Source organism: Lagenorhynchus albirostris, chromosome 9, assembly GCF_949774975.1.
Source record: "Lagenorhynchus albirostris chromosome 9, mLagAlb1.1, whole genome shotgun sequence".
NCBI classification, from domain to species: Eukaryota; Metazoa; Chordata; class Mammalia; order Artiodactyla; family Delphinidae; genus Lagenorhynchus; species Lagenorhynchus albirostris.
In genome coordinates this window covers 18,315,337-18,336,191 of record NC_083103.1, presented here as the reverse complement: position 1 = coordinate 18,336,191, position 20,855 = coordinate 18,315,337, and the positions used below count along the sequence as shown (strand labels likewise).

General features: G+C 38.4%; 1 protein-coding gene across 1 annotated transcript; it reads right to left on the bottom strand.

Moving 5' to 3' along the window:
- Window positions 1-16,394: 16,394 nt before the first annotated feature.
- LOC132526464 (U6 snRNA-associated Sm-like protein LSm5) lies at window positions 16,395-20,600 on the bottom strand. Its single transcript, XM_060160827.1, has 2 exons — window positions 20,503-20,600; window positions 16,395-16,650 (listed from the first exon to the last, which is right to left on the bottom strand). The coding sequence occupies exons 1-2, from the start codon at window positions 20,598-20,600 to the stop codon at window positions 16,395-16,397; spliced, it is 354 nt and encodes a 117-aa protein (XP_060016810.1).
- Between the last annotated feature and the right edge of the window lie 255 nt (window positions 20,601-20,855).

The window sequence follows — 20,855 nt, the reverse complement described above, 5'->3', positions numbered from 1 at the left end:
GGCAAAAATGTGTGTGAAGCGATAGGCCATCTTCAATCATGTATAGATGGCAATGCCCTAGGGAAGATAGAAGACAGAAAAAACCTGGGTTCCTAACATCATGGACCCAGCCCTGCCTAGCCTAGACTATGATGTGATATCAAAGATAGACTATATTTTAATCTGCTGTTATTTGGAATCTCTAGTACAATAGCGGAACCTGTAGCCACACTAATAAGTTTGACAGTATACTTGTAGTATAGCAGGTGAGCAGGATACTTCAAAATACTGCAGATATTTCAGAAACATCCATAAGATCTACCTGTAACAAAACCCTTTCTTTAATATTCTAATTTTTTAACAGATTTGTCTCTGAACTGACTCTGAATATCTGACTTTGGCTTGGAAGTCCCTTGGAGCCTCCTCGTGAAACAAATTATTCTGAAAATACATCTGACCTTACAGAGGAGACTTTACCGGGTGTGAATTCCTGACGTTAAACCTTTCACACCAAAAGATGGTGGAGGAGTAAGATGTGGAGATCACCTTCCTTCCCACAAATACATCAAAAATACATCTACAGGTGGAACAACTCCTACAGAACACCTACTGAACACTGGCAGAAGACGTCAGACTTCCCAAAAGGCAAGAAACTCCCCACGTACCTGGGTAGGGCAAAAGAAAAAAGAATAAACAGAGACAAAAGAATAGGGACAGGACCTGCACCAGTGGAGGGAGCTGTGAAGGAGGAAAGGTTTCCACACACTAGGAAGCCCCTTCACTGGCAGAGATGGGGGTGGTGGAGGGGAAGCTTCCAAGCCTCGGAGGAGAGCGCAGCAACAGGGGTGTGGAGGGCAAAGCGGAGAGTTTCCCGCACAGAGGATCAGGGCCGATCGGCACTCACCAGCCTGGGAGGCTTGTCGGCTCACCCGCCAGGGAGGGTGGTGGCTGGGAGCTGAGAGTCGGGCTTCCGAAGTCAAATCCCAGGGAGAGGACTGGGCTTGGCTGTGTGAACACAGCCTGAAGGGGGCTAGTGCGCCACAGCTAGCCACGAGGGAGTCCAGGAAAAGTCTGGAACTGTGTAAGAGGCAAGAGACTATTGTTTCAGGGGCTCCGAGGAGAGAGGATTCCTTCCCTATCTACCGACAGAAGGCAGAGCACTGCCTAAACAAGCTTCAGAGAGGGGCGCGAGCGGTGGCCATCAGCGCAGGCACCAGAGACGGACATGAAACGCTAAGGCTGCTGCTGCCACCACCAAGAAGCCTGTGTGCGAGCACAGGTCACTCTCCACACCTCCCCTCCCGGGAGCCTGTGCAGCCCGCCACTGCCAGGGTCCCGTGATCCAGGGACAGCTTCCTCAGGAGAACACACAGTATGCCTCAGGCCACTGCAAGGTCATGCTGGCCTCTGCCACTGCAAGCTCACCCTGCATTCTATACCTCTCCCTCCACCCATCCTGAGTGAGCCAGAGCCCCCGAATCAGCCACTCCTTTAACCCCCTCCTGGCTGGGTGAACAACAGCCACCAGAGGGCAACCTACATGCAGAGTCAGGGCCAAAACCAAAGCTGAAGCCCAGGAGCTGTGGGAACAAAGAGGACAAAGGGAAATTTCTCCTTGCAGCCAAAGGAGCAGCAGATGAAAACTCCACAATCAACGTGAGGTGCCCTGCATCTTCGGAATATCTGAATAGACAACAAATCAACCCAACATTGAGGCAGTGGACTTTGGAAGCAACTGTAGACTGGGGTTTGCCGTATGTGACTGACTAGTTTCTGATTTTTATGTTTATCTTAGTATAGTTTTTAGCACTTGTTATCATTGGTGGATTTGTTTATTGGTTTGGCTGCTCTCTTCTTTTATACTTTTTTTATTTTTTATTTCAATAATGTCTTAAATTTATTTTAAAAACCATTTTATTTTATTTTATTTATCTTATTTTTCATTCTTTTTTTTTCTCCCTTTTCTTCTGACCCTTGTGGCTGACAATGTCTTGGTCCTCCAGCCAGATGTCAGGCCTGAGCCTCTGAGGTGGGAGAGCCAAGTTCAGGACACTGGACCACCAAAGACCTCCCGCCCCCATGTAATACCAGTTGGCGAGAGCTCTCCCAGAGATCCCCATCTCAGTGCTAAGACCCAGCTCCACTCAACAACCACCAAGCTCCAGTGCTGGACACCCATGCCAAACAATTCGTGACCAGGAACACAACATCACCCATTAGCAGAGAGGCTGCTTAAAATCATAATGAGATCACAGACACCCCAAAACACACCACTGGACTTGGTCCTGCCCACCAGAAAAACAGATCCAGCCTCATCCACAAGAACACAGGCACCAGTTCCCCCCCGACCAGGAAGGCTACACAACCCACTGAACCAACATTACCCACTGGGGGCATACACCAAAAACAATGGAAACTACAAACCTGCAGCCAGTGAAAAGGAAACCCCAAACACAGTAAGTTAAGCAAAATGACAAGACAGAGAAATACGCAAGAGATGAAGGAGCAAGGTTAAAACCCACCAGACCAAACAAACGAAGAGGAAATAGGCAGTCTACCTGAAAAGGAATTCAGAGTAATGATAGTAAAGATGATCCAAAATCTTCAAAATACAATGGAGAAAATACAAGAAACATTTAACAAGGACCTAGAAGAACTAAAGACCAAACAAACAATGGTGAACAACACAATAAATGAAATTAAAAATTCTCTAGAAGGAACCAATAGCAGAATAACTGAGGCAGAAGAACGGATAAGTGGCCTGGAAGATAAAACAGTGGAAATAACTACAGCAGAGCAGAATAAAGAAAAAAGAATAAAAAGAATTGAGGACAGTCTTAGAGGCCTCTGGGACAACAATAAATGCACCAACATTCGAATTATAGAGGTCCCAGAAGAAGAAGAGATAAAGAAAGGGACTGAGAAAATATTTGAAGAGATTATAGATGAAAATTTCCCTAATACGGGAAAGGAAATATCAATCAAGTCCAGTAAGTGCAGAGAGTCCCATACAGGATAAATCCAAGGAGAAACATGCCAAGACACATATTAATCAAACTATCAAAAATTAAATACAAAAACATATTAAAAGCAGCAAGGGAAAAGCAACAAATAACACAGAAGGGAATTCCCATAAGGTTAACAGCTGATCTTTCAGCAGAAAGTCTGCAAGCCAGAAGGGTGTGGCAGGACATATTTAAAGTGATGAAAGGGAAAAACTTACAACCAAGATTACTCTACCCAGCAAGGATCTCATTCAGATTCGATGGAGAAATTAAAACCTTTACAAACAAGCGAAAGCTAAGAGAATTCAGCACCACCAAACCAGCTTTAAAACAAATGTTAAAGGAACTTCTCTAGGCAGGAAACACAAGACAAGGAAAAGACCTACAATAACAAACCCAAAATAATTAAGAAAATGGTAAGAGGAACATACATATCAATAATTACCTTAAATGTAAATGGATTAAATGCTCCAACCAAAAGACACAGACTGGCTGAATGGCTACAAAAACAAGACCCGTATATATGCTGTATACAAGAGACCCATTTCAGACCTAGGGACACATACAGACTGAAAGTGAGGGGATGGAAAAATACAGTTCATGCAAATGAAAATCAAAAGAAAGCTGGAGTAGCAATTCTCATATCAGACAAAATAGATTTTAAAATAAAGACTATTAGAAGAGACAAAGAAGGACACTAATGATCAAGGGATTGATCCAAGAGAAGATATAACAATTATAAATATTTATGTAACCAACATAGGAGCACCTCAATACATAAGGCAAATGCTAACAGCCGTAAAAGAGGAAACAGACAGTAATAAATTCATAGTAGTGGACTTTAACACCCCCTTTCACCAATGGACAGCTCATCCAAAATGAAAATAAATAAGGAAACACAAGCTTTAAATGACACATCAAATAAGATGGGCTTAACTGATATTTATAGGACATTCCATCCAAAAACAACAGAGTACACTTTCTTCTCAAGTGCTTATGGAATATTCTCCAGGATATATCATATCCTGGGTCACAAATCAAGCCTTGGTAAATTTAAGAAAACTGAAATTGTATCAAGTATCTTCTCCAACCACAACGCTATGAGACTAGATATCAATTACAGGAAAAAAAGTGTAAAAATGTGCAAACACACGGAGGTTAAACAATATACTAGTAAATAACCAAGAGATTACTGAAGAAATGAAAGAGGATATCAAAAAACACCTAGAAACAAATGACAATGAAAACACAATGGCCCAAAACCTATGGGATGCAGCAAAAGAAGTTCTAAGAGGGAAGTTTATAGCAATATTATCCTAACGCAAGAAACAAGAAACATTTCTAATAAACAACCTAACCTTACACCTAAGGCAATTAGAGAAAGAATAAAAAACCCCCAAAGTTAGCAGAAGGAAAGAAATCATAAAGATCTGATAAGAAATAAAAAAGAAATGAAGGAAACAATAGCAAGGATCAATAAAACTAAAAGCGGGTTCTTTGAGAAGATAAACAAAACTGCTAAATCATTAGCCAGATTCATCAAGAAAGAAAGGGAGAAGACTTAAGTCAAAAGAATTAGAAATGAAAAAGGAGAAGTAATAACTGACACTGCAGAAATACAAAGGATCATGAGAATCACTACAAGCAACTATATGCCAATAAATTGGACAACCTAGAAAAATGGATAAATTCTTAACAAAGTACAACCTTTTGAGGCTGAACCAGGAAGAAATAGAAAATATAAACAGACCAATCACAAGCACTGAAATTGAAACTGTGATTCAAAATCTTCCAACAAACAAAAGCCCAGGACCAGATGGCTTCACAGGTGAATTCTAACAAAATTTTAGAGAAGAGCTAACACTTATCCTTCTCAAACTCTTCCAAAATATAGCAGAGGGAGGAACACTCCCAAACGCATTCTATGAGGCCACCACACCCTGATACCAAAACCAGACAAAGATGTCACAAAGAAAGAAAACTACAGGCGAATATCACTGATGAACATTGGTGCAAAAATCCTCAACAAAATACTAGCAAGCAGAATCCAGCAGCATATTAAAAGCATCTTACACCATGATCAAGTGGGGTTTATCCCAGGAATGCAAGGATTCTTCAATATACACAAATCAATCAATGTGATATACCATATTAACAAACTGAATGATAAAACCCATATGATCATCTCAATAGATGCAGGAAGGCTTTTGACAAAATTCAACATCCATTTATGATAAAAACTCTTCAGAAAGTAGGCATAGAGGGAAATTACCTCAACATAATAAAGGCCATATATGACAAACCCACAGCCAACAACATTCTCAAAGGTGAAAAACTGAAACCATTTCCACTAAGATCAGGAACAAGACAAGTTTGCCCACTCTCACCACTATTATTCAACACAGCTTTGGAAGTTTTAGCCACAGCAATCAGAGAAGAAAAAGAAGTAAAAGTAATCCAAATTAGAAAAGAAGAAGTAAAACTGTCACTGTTTGCAATGACATGATACTATACATAGAGAATCCTACAGATGCTACCAGAAAACTACTAGAACTAATCAATGAATTTGGTAAAGTAGCAGGATACAAAATTAATGCACAGGGCTTCCCTGGTGGCGCAGTGGTTGAGAGTCCGCCTGCCGATGCAGGGGATGTGGGTTTGTGCCCTGTTCTAGGAAGATCCCACATGCCGTGGAGCGGCTGGGCCCGTGAGCCATGGTCGCTGAGCCTGCACATCCGGAGCCTGTGCTCCACAATGGGAGAGGCCACAGCAGTGAGAGGCCCGCGTACCGCAAAAAAAATAATAATAAAAATTAATGCAAAGAAATCTCTGGCATTCCTATTCACTAATGATGAACAATCTGAAAGAGAAATTAAGGAAACATTCACATTTACAATTGCAACAAAAAGAATAAAATACCTAGGAGTAAACCTACCTAAGGAGACAAAGGACCTGTATGCACAAAAGAATAAGACACTGATGGAAGAAATTAAGATGATATAAACAGATGGAGAGATACACCATGTTCTTGCATGGGAAGAATCAACACTGTAAAAATGACTATACTACCCAAAGCAGTATACATATTCAGTGCAATCCCTATCAAACTGCCAATGGCATTTTTCACAGAACTAGAACAAAAAAATTCACAATTTTTATGGAAGCACAAAAGACCCCAAATAGCCAATCTTGAGAAAGAAAAACGGTGCTGGAGGAATCAGGCTCCCGGACTTCAGACTGAACTACAAAGCTACAGTAATCAAGACAGTATGGTACTGGCACAAAAACAGAAATATAGATCAATGGAACAGGATAGAAAGCCCAGAGATAAACCCACGCACATTTGGTCACCTGATCTTTGATAAAGGAGGCAAGAATATACAATGGAGAAAAGACAGCCTCCTCAGTAAGTGGTGCTGGGAAAACTGAACAGCTACATGTTAAAGAATGAAATTAGAGCACTCCCTAACACCATACACAAAAGTAAACTCAAGATGGATTAAAGACCTAAATATAAGGCCAGACACTATAAACTCTTAGAGGAAAAAACATAGGCAGAACACTCTATGTCTTAAATCACAGCAAGATCCTTTTTGACCCACCTCCAAGAGGAATGGAAAAAAAACAAAGAAACAAAAAACCAAAGGGGTCCTAATGAAACTTAAAAGATTTTGCACAGGAAAGGAAACCATAAACAAGATGAAAAAAGACAACCCTCAGAAAGGGACAACATATTTGCAAACAAAGCAAGTGACAAAGGATTAAACTCCAAAATATACAAGCAGCTCATGCAGCTCAATATCAAAAAAACAAACAACCCAATCCACAAATGGGCAGAAGACCTAAATAGACATTTCTCCAAAGAAGATATACAGATTGCCAACAAACACATGAAAGAATGCTCAACATCACTAATCATTAGAGAAATGCAAATCAAAACTACAATGAGGTATCACCTCACACCAGTCAGAACAGCCATCATCAAAAAAAAAAAATGTACAAACAATAAATGCTGGAGAGGGTGTGGAGAAAAGTGAACCCTCTTGCACTGTTGGTGGGAATGTAAATTGAAACAGCCACTATGGAGATCAGTATGGAGGTTCCTTAAAAAACTAAAAATAGAACTGCCATATGACCCAGCAATCCCACCACTGGGCATATACCCTGAGAAAATCATAATTCAAAAAGAGACATGTACCACAATGTTCATTGCAGCTGTATTTACAATAGCCAGGACATGGAAGCAACCTAAGTGTCCATCGACAGATGAATGGATAAAGAAGATGTGGCACATATATACAATGGAATATTACTCAGCCATAAAAAGAAACGAAATTGAGTTATTTGTAGTGAGGTGGATGAACCTAGACTGTGTCATATAGAGTGAAGTACGTCAGAAGGAGAAAAACAAATACCGTATGTTAATGCATATATATGGAATCTTAAAAAAAGGTTCTGAAGAACCTCGGGGCAAGATAGGAATAAAGATGCAGATGTAGAGAATGGACTTGAGGACACGGAAAGGGGGAAGGGCAAGCTGGGACGAAGTGAGAGAGTGGCTTGGACTTATATATATTACCAAATGTAAAATAGATGCTAATGGGAAGCAGCCACAGAGCACAGGGAGATCAGCTCGGTGCTTTGTGTCCACCTAGAGGGGTGGGATAGGGAGGGTGGGAGGGAGACGCAAAAGGGAGGGGATATGGAGATATATGTATACATATAGCTGATTCACTTAGTTATGAAGCAGAAACTAACACACCATTGTAAAGCAATTATACTCCAATAAAGATGTTAAAAAAGAAAGAAGGAGGGGATATGGGGCTCTATGTATATGTATAGCTGATTCACTTTGTTATACAGCAGATACTAACACAACAATGTCAAGCAACTATACTCCAATAAAGATGTTAAAAGAACAAAACAAACAAACAAAAAAATCCTTCCACATCACTGGACTCTACTTCTCTTGTATCTTGCTTAGTAATGGAGAGCATGGGAAATAATCATCCGTCCTCCTATTTGCCAGAGTCTCTAATATTAAGTGATATTTTTCTCCGTTACTGGTGTTTCCTTGTGTTAGTAAAGAACTCATAAGAGTAACGGAAGGACATGACAGAACAAGCCATACGTAATCCCTTAGGATAGGTAAATATTTCTAATTCTAATAGCAAACCCATTGGGAGTTCAATAATTATGCCTTTATAAAGTAAAATACAGTTTTTATAAGTAATAAAGATAGTAATCTGGCTTCCACATTCTGCCTATGCCTTATTTCTCAACTGGCTCTAAAACAAGTTAGAGGAAGAAGAAATAATTATTTAATCATTCAAAGGCACTAATAACCTTCTCCTTCCTTCTATCTCCAATTATCCTCTCTACCTCATAGCTTATGTTCTCTCACTTTTTTATCACACATCCCACTCCCTCCACCACACCTCATTCCAATCCTATCCTCTTTTTTTTAATGACCTGAAGGTTTACCATTTCCTAGAGGTGGTGTGGGTGTGCAGATTCAGACATCTTGATGATTCTTTATCTAGGGTGTCTCAGGGGTCATAAGACAACTGCCAGGTTCAGTGATTTGCTAAGAAGAGAAAGAGGACTCAGCATATAGTCATATTCATGGCTGTGATTTATTACAGTAAAAAGATACAAAGCAAAATCAGCAAAGGCAAAAGGCACATGGAGCCAAATCGAGAAGGAAAGAAAGACAAGCTTCCACGAGTCCTCTCCCAGTGGGTTCACACTGTATGTGCTTAATTCCTCTAGCAATGAATTTTGCCAACACATGTGAAATGCCATCTACCAGGAAAGCTCACTAGAGCCTCAGTGCCTGGCGTTTTTATTGGGGGCTGACTACTTGGGCACTTTCTGCCTGGCATGGACCAAAATTCCAGACTTATAAAAAGAAAGCAGGTGTTCAACACAAACCATATTGTTTGTTCACTTAGTTGCAATGAGTCACTCTCAATTCTGAGAATGGTAGGGATTCTCCCCAAATCCAAGTTTAGGCACCAGTGAAGAATCAACTTCACAAACAAGCCTGTCTAAGGACAGCAGCCTCAGGTCTGTGTTAACCTTCTCTGCATACAGGGTATCTGTGGTCCAGAGACACCCTTTAAAGGCACTTTATCATAATTATATAATGGGCACTTAATATCCTAGTACTATGTGAGGCATACTAACAAAACAAAGAAACTGAGAGCATTGTTTCATTATCTAAAAGGAACAAGTTAATTACATAAGAAAAAGAATATAGAAGAAGACAATCATTTATATAACTAAATTTACCTTCATTACTCTCACAATCTATAATTATATTTAATTCATCAATTATTGAAAATCCCCATGAATTTAAATCACCATGCCTACATGCATCTTATTATGTCCCAGAATACTTATAGTACACTGTCTTCAAATTTTCCTTTATAGAGCTTCCATGATGAATTAATGAGTTCTCTAACAAAATGAGTTTGTTTGTGGTACACTCCCAGAAACTAAGGTGGAGTGTGATTTCGGGTATTAATACCAAACACTTAGTTATTATTTTGTATCCTTTAGAAACATTATTTCTTTTCATCTCTCTAGAAACCCTATGATATGTATATTCTATTATCCTTCGACAACAAATAATTCGAGGCCCAAAGAAGTAATCTGATCAAGCTCATCTATTAAGTAAAAAAATCCCTGGTGGTCCAGTGGTTAAGACTCTGAGCTTCCAAGCTTCCACTGCAGGGGGCGTGGGTTCGGTTTCTGGTGGGGGGACTAAGATCCCACTTGCCGCGTGGCCGAAAAAAAAAAAGTAATGAGCTGACCAAGGCCTGAGTCTCAAGCGAATAGTTAAATAATTCTGATTTTTGGTTTTTTATTCTAAAAATTGGACAATAATGCCTATCTCCTGGGGGGCTTTCAGTAAAAATTGAAGAAGATTATATGTAAAATGCCTAATACCATGCTTTGGCATTTATCACACTATCAGTAAATAATGGTAGTTGTCATTTGTCTATTCCATAGTCACTAATAACACCTACCACCTAAACCAGTTTCCTAATGAACAGCCACTAAGTGGCCTCTTTGGGAGAATGAAAACAGTTTATAGGCTACTGAAGCAGTAGGAGTATCTTTAGGGTTAAGATTTGGCTTAAGAACCACGCTTCACCACCAACGTCATAATTTGAGGAGAAAAAGAAAAGGAAAAATAAAATTAAACAATGATTTTAAAGAGGGCAGTAATTTTTTCCTTATTTTTCCCAAAGTCTAAACAAGTAATAATTTAAATAGGTCAGAGAGGAAAATGAGATATGAGAAAAAACTGCACTGCGCCTCAAGTTAAGTCCTGAAGGAGACTATTCATAAAATGGAGATTGTCTCCAATACTACTGAACCTTTGTTAGAGGACTTGATTAGCAGAAGAGTCTAGATAAGAAACCAACTTCTTTTTTTTATCTCTTTTGGATTTAAAATAACAAAAACATAGGAAACTATTTAAAGGATTCCTGTTATTTCCAAGCTATGTGTTACAATCTGGCTCCCTACAAAAACAATCTCACATACATACGTCTTGGAAATTAGTTATATAACCATCTCTTGTACAAGTACACATATGCCGGACATAAAATCCCATATTTCTGTTAGGATTTAATACTGGCTCAGAAAATATTTTTGGAATCCACACATACAAAGAATAATTACATCCTAGATCCAGTCAGTATAGAGTTTACATAGTTTCTTATTTGCTTTCTGTACACAAGAATTTAAATGTGTAGGTTTGTATGCCTATGTCCTAATAAATGACATTTGATAATTATGGAGCTAAAAATAAGCAATTATTTCAAATGGCCACTTGATGAGTAACCTAAAGTAAACAATCAAGAAAAATAAAATAAGCAAGATAGCTCTTAAAAGTGCCAATTATTGTCATAGCAGCAATGATGCTTTCACCAAATCCATCATTACTCCAGTTAATGACTGGTGAGTAAGAGTACAGATGACTTTTTCTTTGGTCCAGAAAACTCAGGACATTAACCAAGGAACTGACCATTAATCCCAGGTAATGTAAAGGCCAGCTTTCACAGGATCATTGCTCAAGCAATCTTCTATTCAAACGTTTAGTGTAGTTCAGACTGTTAAATCTATAACAATTAAAAAATATTGGTGCATTTTTACAAAGAAGCCTGGCTTGGAGTCAGTTGATTTAATGTTGCCTTTTCTTAATACAGCATCTAATATCCTCAGTTGTACACCTGACATGTAACTTACAATGTTTGGATCATAGATTTTTAGCTATTTCTTGTAAATTACCAATACCGTATTCATCCACCATCTGAATTGACTGCAAATTATGTTAAAACAACAACAGATGTTTCATCAAAATCAAAAGGGATAATGAAAGAAATTATATACTTCTAATTTTTAGAAATATGACGAAAAATAACCATGCAATAAACATTTAGAAGTGATCCCTGGAAATATAAATACTGTGCTAGTAGATACAAATATTTGCAATTAACAAGATGACTGGAAACAAAATTTAATTATAAGAATTGAATGTTGATATTCCAAAGAAAATGTTTTCATGGACAGGCTAAATGTCCAATAATAGGAACTTTTCTGCTACCTGTATTTAAAGAAATAGTATTTAGCCATTAAAAATGATACTGCAAGTATATGCAGAACCATTTAGTTAATTGGCTAATTAATTGATAATTTTCAACTTAATTGGCTTAGAAGATGTTTGCTATATATCGTTAAGTAAGAATCTAGTGTAAGAAGAATGTGCATAACATGAATTATACAGGGAGACGAACCAACATATCAAGAGTATGTATGATATGAGAAAGAGGGAGGCAGGTAGGGAGCAGAAGGGAGGGACAAAGAGAGAAATGAACACCCTCCGGAAAAATTAACCATGAAGGTGTGCACATCTCACAGTCTTCATATCTGGGGTAAGGGAAGGAATTATATGTTCTGTTTTGTTGTTTTTTATTATTACTTATCTCTTTCAAATGTCTTTATAATGAAGATGCACTGCTGTTTTAAATTAGACAAACGAACATAATTTTAGCCTCAAAAAGATCTATGCACTTGATAGTCGTCAAACAATAACTAAGAAATATCACGTCTCTGAGGACACAGAGCAAACTTAACCCAGTTGAACTTTTCTACCACTGACCATTGCAGCCACTCTGCCCTGGACACCTGCCACTTCGTGATAAACGTTAGTCAACCACTAACACTGCAGCACAAGAAAGAATAGACCATGGGTGTCCAGCTGTCACTGAGGACACTTTGTGTTGGTGAAAGGTGAGATGCACGCTGGTTAGCCTTCCAGATCAGGAGAACTATTGGCATTACTATATAGGCAGGAGGTGCAGCTTAGTCCTACTGATACATTTCATTTAAACAAAGAAACAAAGACCACTAAATGGAAGACAGTGCCTCTTAATAATGTCCCTCTGGCATTAATAATGAGAACCACTTTTATCATGGGCTCACTACTAACACCAACAGTGAACAAGTTGCTTGTGGCTTACAGGGTTAAACAATTGTCCTAATGACACCCAGCCAGTAAGGGGCAGACAGAATTTGAATTCAGGAATTTCTAATTCTAAAAGTCTTACTCTTCCCATCCTTTTGGAATAGAAAGAATTGGAATTCCTTAGGGCCATTGTTCAAGCTATATCTCCTTTATGGACAAAGCACAAGTCTCACTGTTATTCTCAATAAATGAGAAAGTGTAACTTGAGTATTATTTGAGCAAAACTTGGGGAAAATAACTAGATGACCTACAATAAGTATAATAAACAGAGGTATTCATATAATGAGTTATTATATCATGTAGTCATTAAATATGATTTTGCAATAACAGATACATATTTGTTCCATTTTAATACTAATAGTTAACATTTCTTTTTGAAAACTAACCAGGTACTAGGCATGTCCTAAGCACTTTCCATGTATTACCTCTTTTAGGTCCCATAAATGTCCTATGAATTAGATCCATTCAGCCTTATTGTACAGATGAGGTTAGTAATATACACAATTTCTCAGAGCTGGAAAACTGTTAGCCAGAATTTGAAATCAAGAAGTAATAAATGAGTGGGACAAAACATTACCAATAAAGTATTATCAAAACTGCATTAAATGCATAAAGTCATAAAGAAATATGCAAATATAATGATAATAGACGTCTCTGCATGGCAGGATTTTAAATATTTTCTCCATCTTCAATTCTTTCAAATATTTTCTCTTTTTCTACAATGAAAATATACTATTAGGTTGACTCATAAAAATATTTGCAGTTTTTATACAGCAAAAATGTATGGATGCTGCCGTTTTTGTATAGTTCAACCTAATTAACTTTATGATAAGAATCTTTCATTTATAAAAGAAGATGTGGTACATATATACAATGGAATATTACTCCGCCACGAAAAGGAACGAAATGGGTCATTTGTAGAGATGTGGATGGACCTAGAGTCTGTCATACAGAGTGAAGTAAGCCAGAAAGAGAAAAACAAATATTGTATACTAACACATATGTGGAATCTAGAAGAATGGTACAAATGAACCTATTTGTAGGGCAGGAAAAGAGATGGAGACGTAGAGAACGGACATGTGGACACAGGGTGGGAAGGAGAGGCTGGGACGAATTGGGAGATTAGGTTCAACATAAATACACTACCACGTGTAACATAGCTAGCTAGTGGGAACCTGCTGCATAGCACAGGGAGCTCAGCTTGGTGCTCTGTGACAACCTAGATGGGTGGGATGGGGGGGTGGGAGGGAGGTCCAAGACGGAGGGGATATATGTATACATATAGCTGATTCACTTCATTGTACAGTAGAAACTAACACAACATTGTAAAGCAATTATACTCCAATAAAAAAATTAAAATAAAATAAAATAAAAACCCCAATTCCATTTGTTAGAAAAATAAAAAATACACATCTGAGCTCACTCAGACACTGATGTCTGCTATCTTAGTGACATGAGGTATTCAAGAAGAATGAGTCCCAGAGGAAGCAGCCCATGAGAATGGAAGCTTTCTACCCCACATTACTATTATTTGTTCTCTTTGAATTCCTCACGGTGCCTGGTCAGTGCTTTGTGCCAGGGACGCTCAATCACCATTACACGTTGACAGACATTTGTACAGTGAATGAGCCACATCTCAACGGGGCTAATTTCCTTAAGAGGTTATGGTATGGCCTCTCTGAATCCAGAGAGGGTCATGTTGGGCATTCTCTAGAGCCACTGCACTCTGAGATTTACTGAGGGATAACAGCTGGAAGAGAATTTATTGAGGGATAACAGATGGAAGAGAATGAAGCTGCCTCTAATCAATTCATTCTGTCAATGCTGAATGACTCCCTCACGTTCCCAACCAAGTATACTGTCCACTGCCGTATTTATGCATGACTCAGTCTAACATCCTGCTGCTTAGTCTAACTACAAAATTATTGAACATGCTGACAGCCAGACCTATAATTAGTAAAGCAGTGGATCAGAGGGCATCAGAATGATGCTTACTGAGATACCTCATGTCACATACTTGCAATGATGAAATACATTTTGCATTAGTATGAAAATAACTTAAAAGATGTTCTTTCAATTCTAGAACAGGTAAGTGTGACTGGAGCTCTCTGTGAAATTTTATGGAAAGTATTTCGTCGGTTCCTAGAACACAGCATGTGTCTGACTAAACAGTGATTACTGGTGGTATTATGTTACTGTGATGTATGTATGTATCCATAGAGGTAATCTGTTAATAACAGTGATTATTATTTATCCAAGTGCCTCTGGAGTATGTAATCAGCTCGGCAAAACCACGTCATCTCAATCAAATTCTGTACATCTCTGTTCTTCAATCATTTTCCCATCCATCTTTCACAAGAAAGAAAGGATCATTAAGAGGTTTATCCAAAACTCATACAGGTATCCACAGGCAGATCTAATACCTAAGCTGATTTTTTTCTCATCAGCAACATGCCTGAATATAACTCTAAAAGGTAATATTTATTACTTTGCTTGGAGAATGAGTCCAACCTGCAGCAATAACTTGTGAGCCAATCAAAATGCCATCATATTTATGGTGGGAGCACATCAACTATTTGGTGATCAATTGCCTTGAACTCTTTGTTTCTTTCTTCCTTCCTTCCCTTTTCTCCCTCCCTCACTCCTTCCCTCTCTCCCTCCCTTCGTTCCTTCCTTTTCTCTCTTCCTCTCTTCCTTGCTTTTCTCTTTTTCTTCCACTCTAAATACTTATAAGTAGAATATGTGTACTTATTGCCCTTCATTTCTGCTTTACATGATTTCCTTTTCTCTCCTCTCTTCCTGGCTTTTCTCTCTTTCCTTTTCTCTCTTTCTCTCTTCCTTCCTTTTCCCTCTTGCTTGCTTTTCTCTCTTTCTTCCACTCTAAATACTTAGAAGTAGAATATGTGTACTTATTGCCCTTCATTTCTGCTTTATGATTTCTCTACATGCTCCCCTAAAAACACCATGTCCTTTGAATAGCATATCATATGACTATATGTCCATAAATGCTTCTTTATTAAAGTCCTCTTATTTTCCCCTAGATAATTATCGTAATGGAGTCTGGCTGCTTCCATTCTAGCATTGATATGGCCATTTTACTGAAAGCATCCAGTAAGGTTTTTTAAAACTACATTTGATCATTTTACTCTTATGCTCTAAACCTTTAGTGGTTTTCCACTACCTTCAGGAAAAAAAAAAAAAATCTTATTATTCGTTTGTTTTAAAATCCAAAGTACCAAAGAATCAACATTGTGAAAATGACTATACTACCCAAAGCAATCTACAGATTCAGTGCAATCCCTATCAAGCTACCAATGGCATTTGTCACAGAACTAGAACAAAAAAAATTCACAATTTGTATGGAAAAACAAAAGACCCTGAATAGACAAAGCACTCTTGAGAAAGAAAAACGGAGCTGGAGGAATCAGGCTCCCGGACTTCAGACTATACTACAAAGCTACAGTAATCAAGACAGTATGGTACTGGCACAAAAACAGAAATACACATCAATGCAACAGGATTGAAATCTCAGAGATAAACCCACACCCATATGGTCACCTTATTTTTGATGAAGCAGGCAAGAATATACAATGGAGAAAAGACAGCCTAAGTGGTGCTGGGAAAACTGGACAGCTACATGTAAAAGAATGAAATTAGAACACTCCCTAACACCATACACAAAAATAAACTCAAAATGGATTAAAGGCCTAAATGTAGACACCATCAAACTCTTACAGGAAAACATAGGCACAACACTCTATGACATAAATCACAGTAAGATCCTTTTTTTTTAAAGGTTACAATAAAAATTATATTTTTATTGTCATTATAAGACAAAACAGAATCTAGCATAAGTCAAGGAAATCTATTCATACTTCAGGTCCTTCTCCTCCAGGAACCAGTATTGTTATGTTATTTCCATTTAACAAAATTTGATCTAATTTAGTAAGTCTTCTTCCTTCTGGTGTGATTTGAAACTCAATGACATCTTCCAGTACCATACTGACAAAGTCATCAAATCCCATAAGTGTGCAAACAATCTCCTTATCACTCTTCATCACAGTGTGAATCCTTGATCCTATACCCTTGTCCACAAGCTCTAGAGGGAGAAGCTGAGATGGGATGCTGGTTAGCCACCATGGCTACGCCAGAAGTGGTCTCGCAAGATCCTTTTTGACCCACCTCCAAGAGGAATGGAAATAAAAACAAAAATAAACAAATGGGACCTAATGAAACTTCAAAACTTTTGCACAGCAAAGGAAACCATAAACAAGATGAAAACACAACCCTCAGAATGGGAGAAAATATTTGCAAATGAAGCAACTGACAGGATTAATCTCCAAAATTTACAAGCAGCTCATTCAGCTCAATATCAAAAAAACAAACAACCCAATCCACAAATGGGCAGAAGACCTAAATAGACATTTCTCTAAAGAAGATATACAGATTACCAACAAACACATGAAAGAATGCTCAACACCACTAACCATTAGAGAAATGCAAATCAAAACTACAATGAGGTATCACCTCACACCAGTCAGAATGGCCATCATCAAAAAATGTACAAACAATAATTGCTGGAGAGGGTGTGGAGAAAAGAGAACCCTCTTGCACTGTTGGTGGGAATGTAAATTGATAGTCACTATGGTGAACAGTACGGAAGTTCCTTAAAAAACTAAAAATAGAACTACCATATGACCCAGCAATCCCACCACTGGGTGTATACCCTGAGAAAACCATAATTCAAAAAGAGTCATGTACCACAATGTTCATTGCAGCTCTATTTACAATAACCAGGACATGGAAGCAACCTAATTGTCCATCGACAGACAAATAGATAAAGAAGATGTGGCACGTATATAGAATGGAATATTATTCAGCCATAAAAATAAACGAAATTGAGTTATTTGTAGTGAGGTGGTTGAACCTAGACTCTGTCATACAGAGTGAAGTACGTCAGAAGGAGAAAAACAAATACCGTATGCTAACACATATATATGGAATCTAAAAAAAAAGGTTCTGAAGAACCTCCGGGCAAGATAGGAATAAAGACGCAGATGTAGAGAATGGACTTGAGGACACAGGAAGGGGGAAGGGCAAGTTGGGACAAAGTGAGAGAGTGGCATGGACTTATATATATTACCAAATGTAAAACAGATAGCTAGTGGGAAGCAGCCGCATAGCACAGAGAGATCAGCTTTGTGACCACCTAGAGGGGTGGCATAGGGAGGGCGGGAGGGAGACGCAAGAGGGAGGAGATATGGGGATATATGTAAATGTATAGCTGATTCATTATGTTATAAAGCAGAAACTAACACAACATTTTAAAGCAATTATACTCCAACAAAGATGTTAAAAAAAAAAAAATCCGAAGTACCAGACCTTACTCTTTTCCGATTTTAAAAGAACCTCCTATTATTCATTCCAAACTAGCCACATTCCCCTCACAAGCTAGTTTCTGCCTCAGGAACCTTGCACGTGTTATTAGCTCTGGCTGGAACGCCCTGGCCTGGAACTTTGCTTTATTGGTTTCCTCATTTCCTTCTGGTTCCTACACAGATAGCATGTTCTCAGAGAATCCTTCTCCAATGATCCCATGTTAATAGCTATCTATTTCTTATCATTCCTTAACTTATTACACTACTTCATGTTTCTTCACAGCTCTTAATGTACTTTTCATTATTTAGTTTATATTATGTACTTTTTTTCTCTTTTTGCCTTTATTTTGTTTTCTGCATTGAAATGTAAGGTCTATACAAGGTCAAGATGTATCTCTCTCTTGTTTAAAGGTCCATCCCTCTTACCTAGAACGGCAACTGCCACATAGTAGATATTCAGTAGATATTTATTTATTGAATAAATAATTTTTTAAAAATAGGTCAAAAATAATTATAGAGAATGTGACAAGTGGCTTTATTTTCTTCTGTGTAACTCGTTTAAAGCTTAAAGGCTGAGTTTCAAGCCTTAACATACAACTTTGACCTTTCTCTGATATCTTCCTCTAAGTCCATTAAGAAGTTTCAGATTTCCTTTTTATCCAACTTTTGAAGAGGATATTGTGAATACTTAATGCCTACTTCCTGTGTTTTCATAAAGAAGAAAGAATTCCCTAGATGGAAAGGAACCCGTAAGGTTTCTTTCACCAGAACTCTTCCCCCTGGGAGGAGGAATGACTTAGCTGATGAAGAGATAGAGAAAAGGAACATGGCCCCTGTAGCTCAGTACACTGAGATTTCATTCAGGTACACCCATCTTCTTCTCAGAAGTTTGTTTAACATTTTCTCTCCTACAGAGGGAGAGCCTGTCCCCAGGCCTGGGGTAGAGACAGGAGTTGGGTTGGAATGGAGACGAGAACGATGTAGTCATATCTCTGACAGACTAAGTTTTTTTAGTTCAGGGGTGCAGGGTTTATATTAGGAAATCACACTTTGATTGCAGGTCAAGAAATATTCTCAGAATTAGTTTTATTAGCATTGAACCTGATATTTAATTTTTTACCTGTCTGACTCCTATGTTTGATTTTTCAACTGTTTCAGACCTCAGAGTGAGAAGAGGACAACAATTTATTTTTACTCCTAAAACCCAAACACATATGCTGATTCCCTCTATGCTACATTGTTCCTCACTATGTACTTGGTCACTTACTCAATATTTAATGAGAGCCTACTAAGAACAGTACCCTCTGAAATATCAGGGACAAAAAGATTAATAAAATATAGTATTGACCTCATGGAATTAGTATTCTAGTGGTTGCTCAAATTAACTCTAACTCTAATTGACCATACAACATATCCAGGGCACTCTAGCTTGAATGAATATGCAAAGTACAGAATTCTATTTTTTCAAAAGTTAGATGATTAATATTCTTTCCCATTTTACGGTACTTCACCTTATTACTCCAAGCCACTTAGGTCAAGGATGATAATGTGATTCACGTACCATTAAATCTTGATATTATTCTTTTATTTCAAAGGGGAAAAAAGTACATACACAATAAATAAGCATGAAGTAATCTAAAGCGGATATAAAGATATCAATCCCATCATAGAAGCCAGGAGACAAGTCATCAGTCAGACTTTCATCAGCAGCAATCAATGGGATGAAAAATGAACAGCATTCTGGGGGTAATCTTAAAGACTATACGCTTTTCTCCAAGATCATTTGTTTCATCAGTGGCAACTGCGTCAGTGTTCCATTGTGTTTATAATGAACAAAAACAAAGGGAAACAGACAAGGAGACAGGGAGGAAGGAAGGGAAGACAGAAAGAAAGATTGGAGGAGAGAAATAAGAGGCCTAGAGGGAGTGTCTATCCAGTTTGCTTAGCTGGGATATTTGTGAATGTAATGGCTTGGGGGTGGGGAGCCTGGGGAGGGGTGTTAAAGAAAGGCTGTAGCATCCAGACAAGGCTTTGTAAGCCACAGTAAGAAATTTTGACTCTGTTCAAGGAGAAAAGGAAGGCTGCCGAAAGATTTTATCTAGGAGAATGACGTATTCTAACTAGTGCATGTAAAGATCAACTTGGCTGCAGCAAGAATACGTTTGATGGAGCACAACTCCCATTTCCAGGATATTTTTATTCTAATACCTTATATGCTTTTCAAAGGTATGAAAAGAGAATGAATATGAAGGGGTAAGTGGTTTAGAAACAAGGCAAGTCCCAAGTTCCTACCCACAGAGGCACTGTTTTTTCCTAAGTGACAGGGCAGATTCTCAAGTGGCCAAGCCACTGGACAGACCTTCTCAGAAGATTCCTGAAGGCACAGAAAGCATGGAAGGATCCAGATGCTCGTGCATCATGTTCCAGGAGTAGGACTGTGACAGCTTCTCACCCAACTTGACATAACATGTCAAGATATATTCAAGAAGCCTAAACACCACTGGGAAAAGCATAACATGGTACACTGGAAGGAAAACTTGGCTGGGGAATTCTAGAAGACCTTTGTTTGAGTTCTAATATATGATTCCATTTTGAATACCTCTGTTCCATCCCATAGATGCCAGGTTGTGTCAACACGATGAGCTCTTTATGCAAACTAAGGATTCCTAAATATGGATTAGACAGAAGTGTTACCATGGTCTTATTATGTACGTATTGATTATGGGTAGCCATCCTACCACCATGATAGGAACAGTGTACTACTATGTGAGATTTGAGGGAGCTCCCAGGATATAGCTGCCACTCCAAACTGAGAACAGTAACACCCCAAAGGTACTCCAGACTACTAGTAGCCTGTGGAACAACCATCATGGTACCTCCAATATCATCTCATAAAATAGCTGGAACCAATCCCTCAGATAATTTGTCTACTCCATTCTAAGAGATTACCAG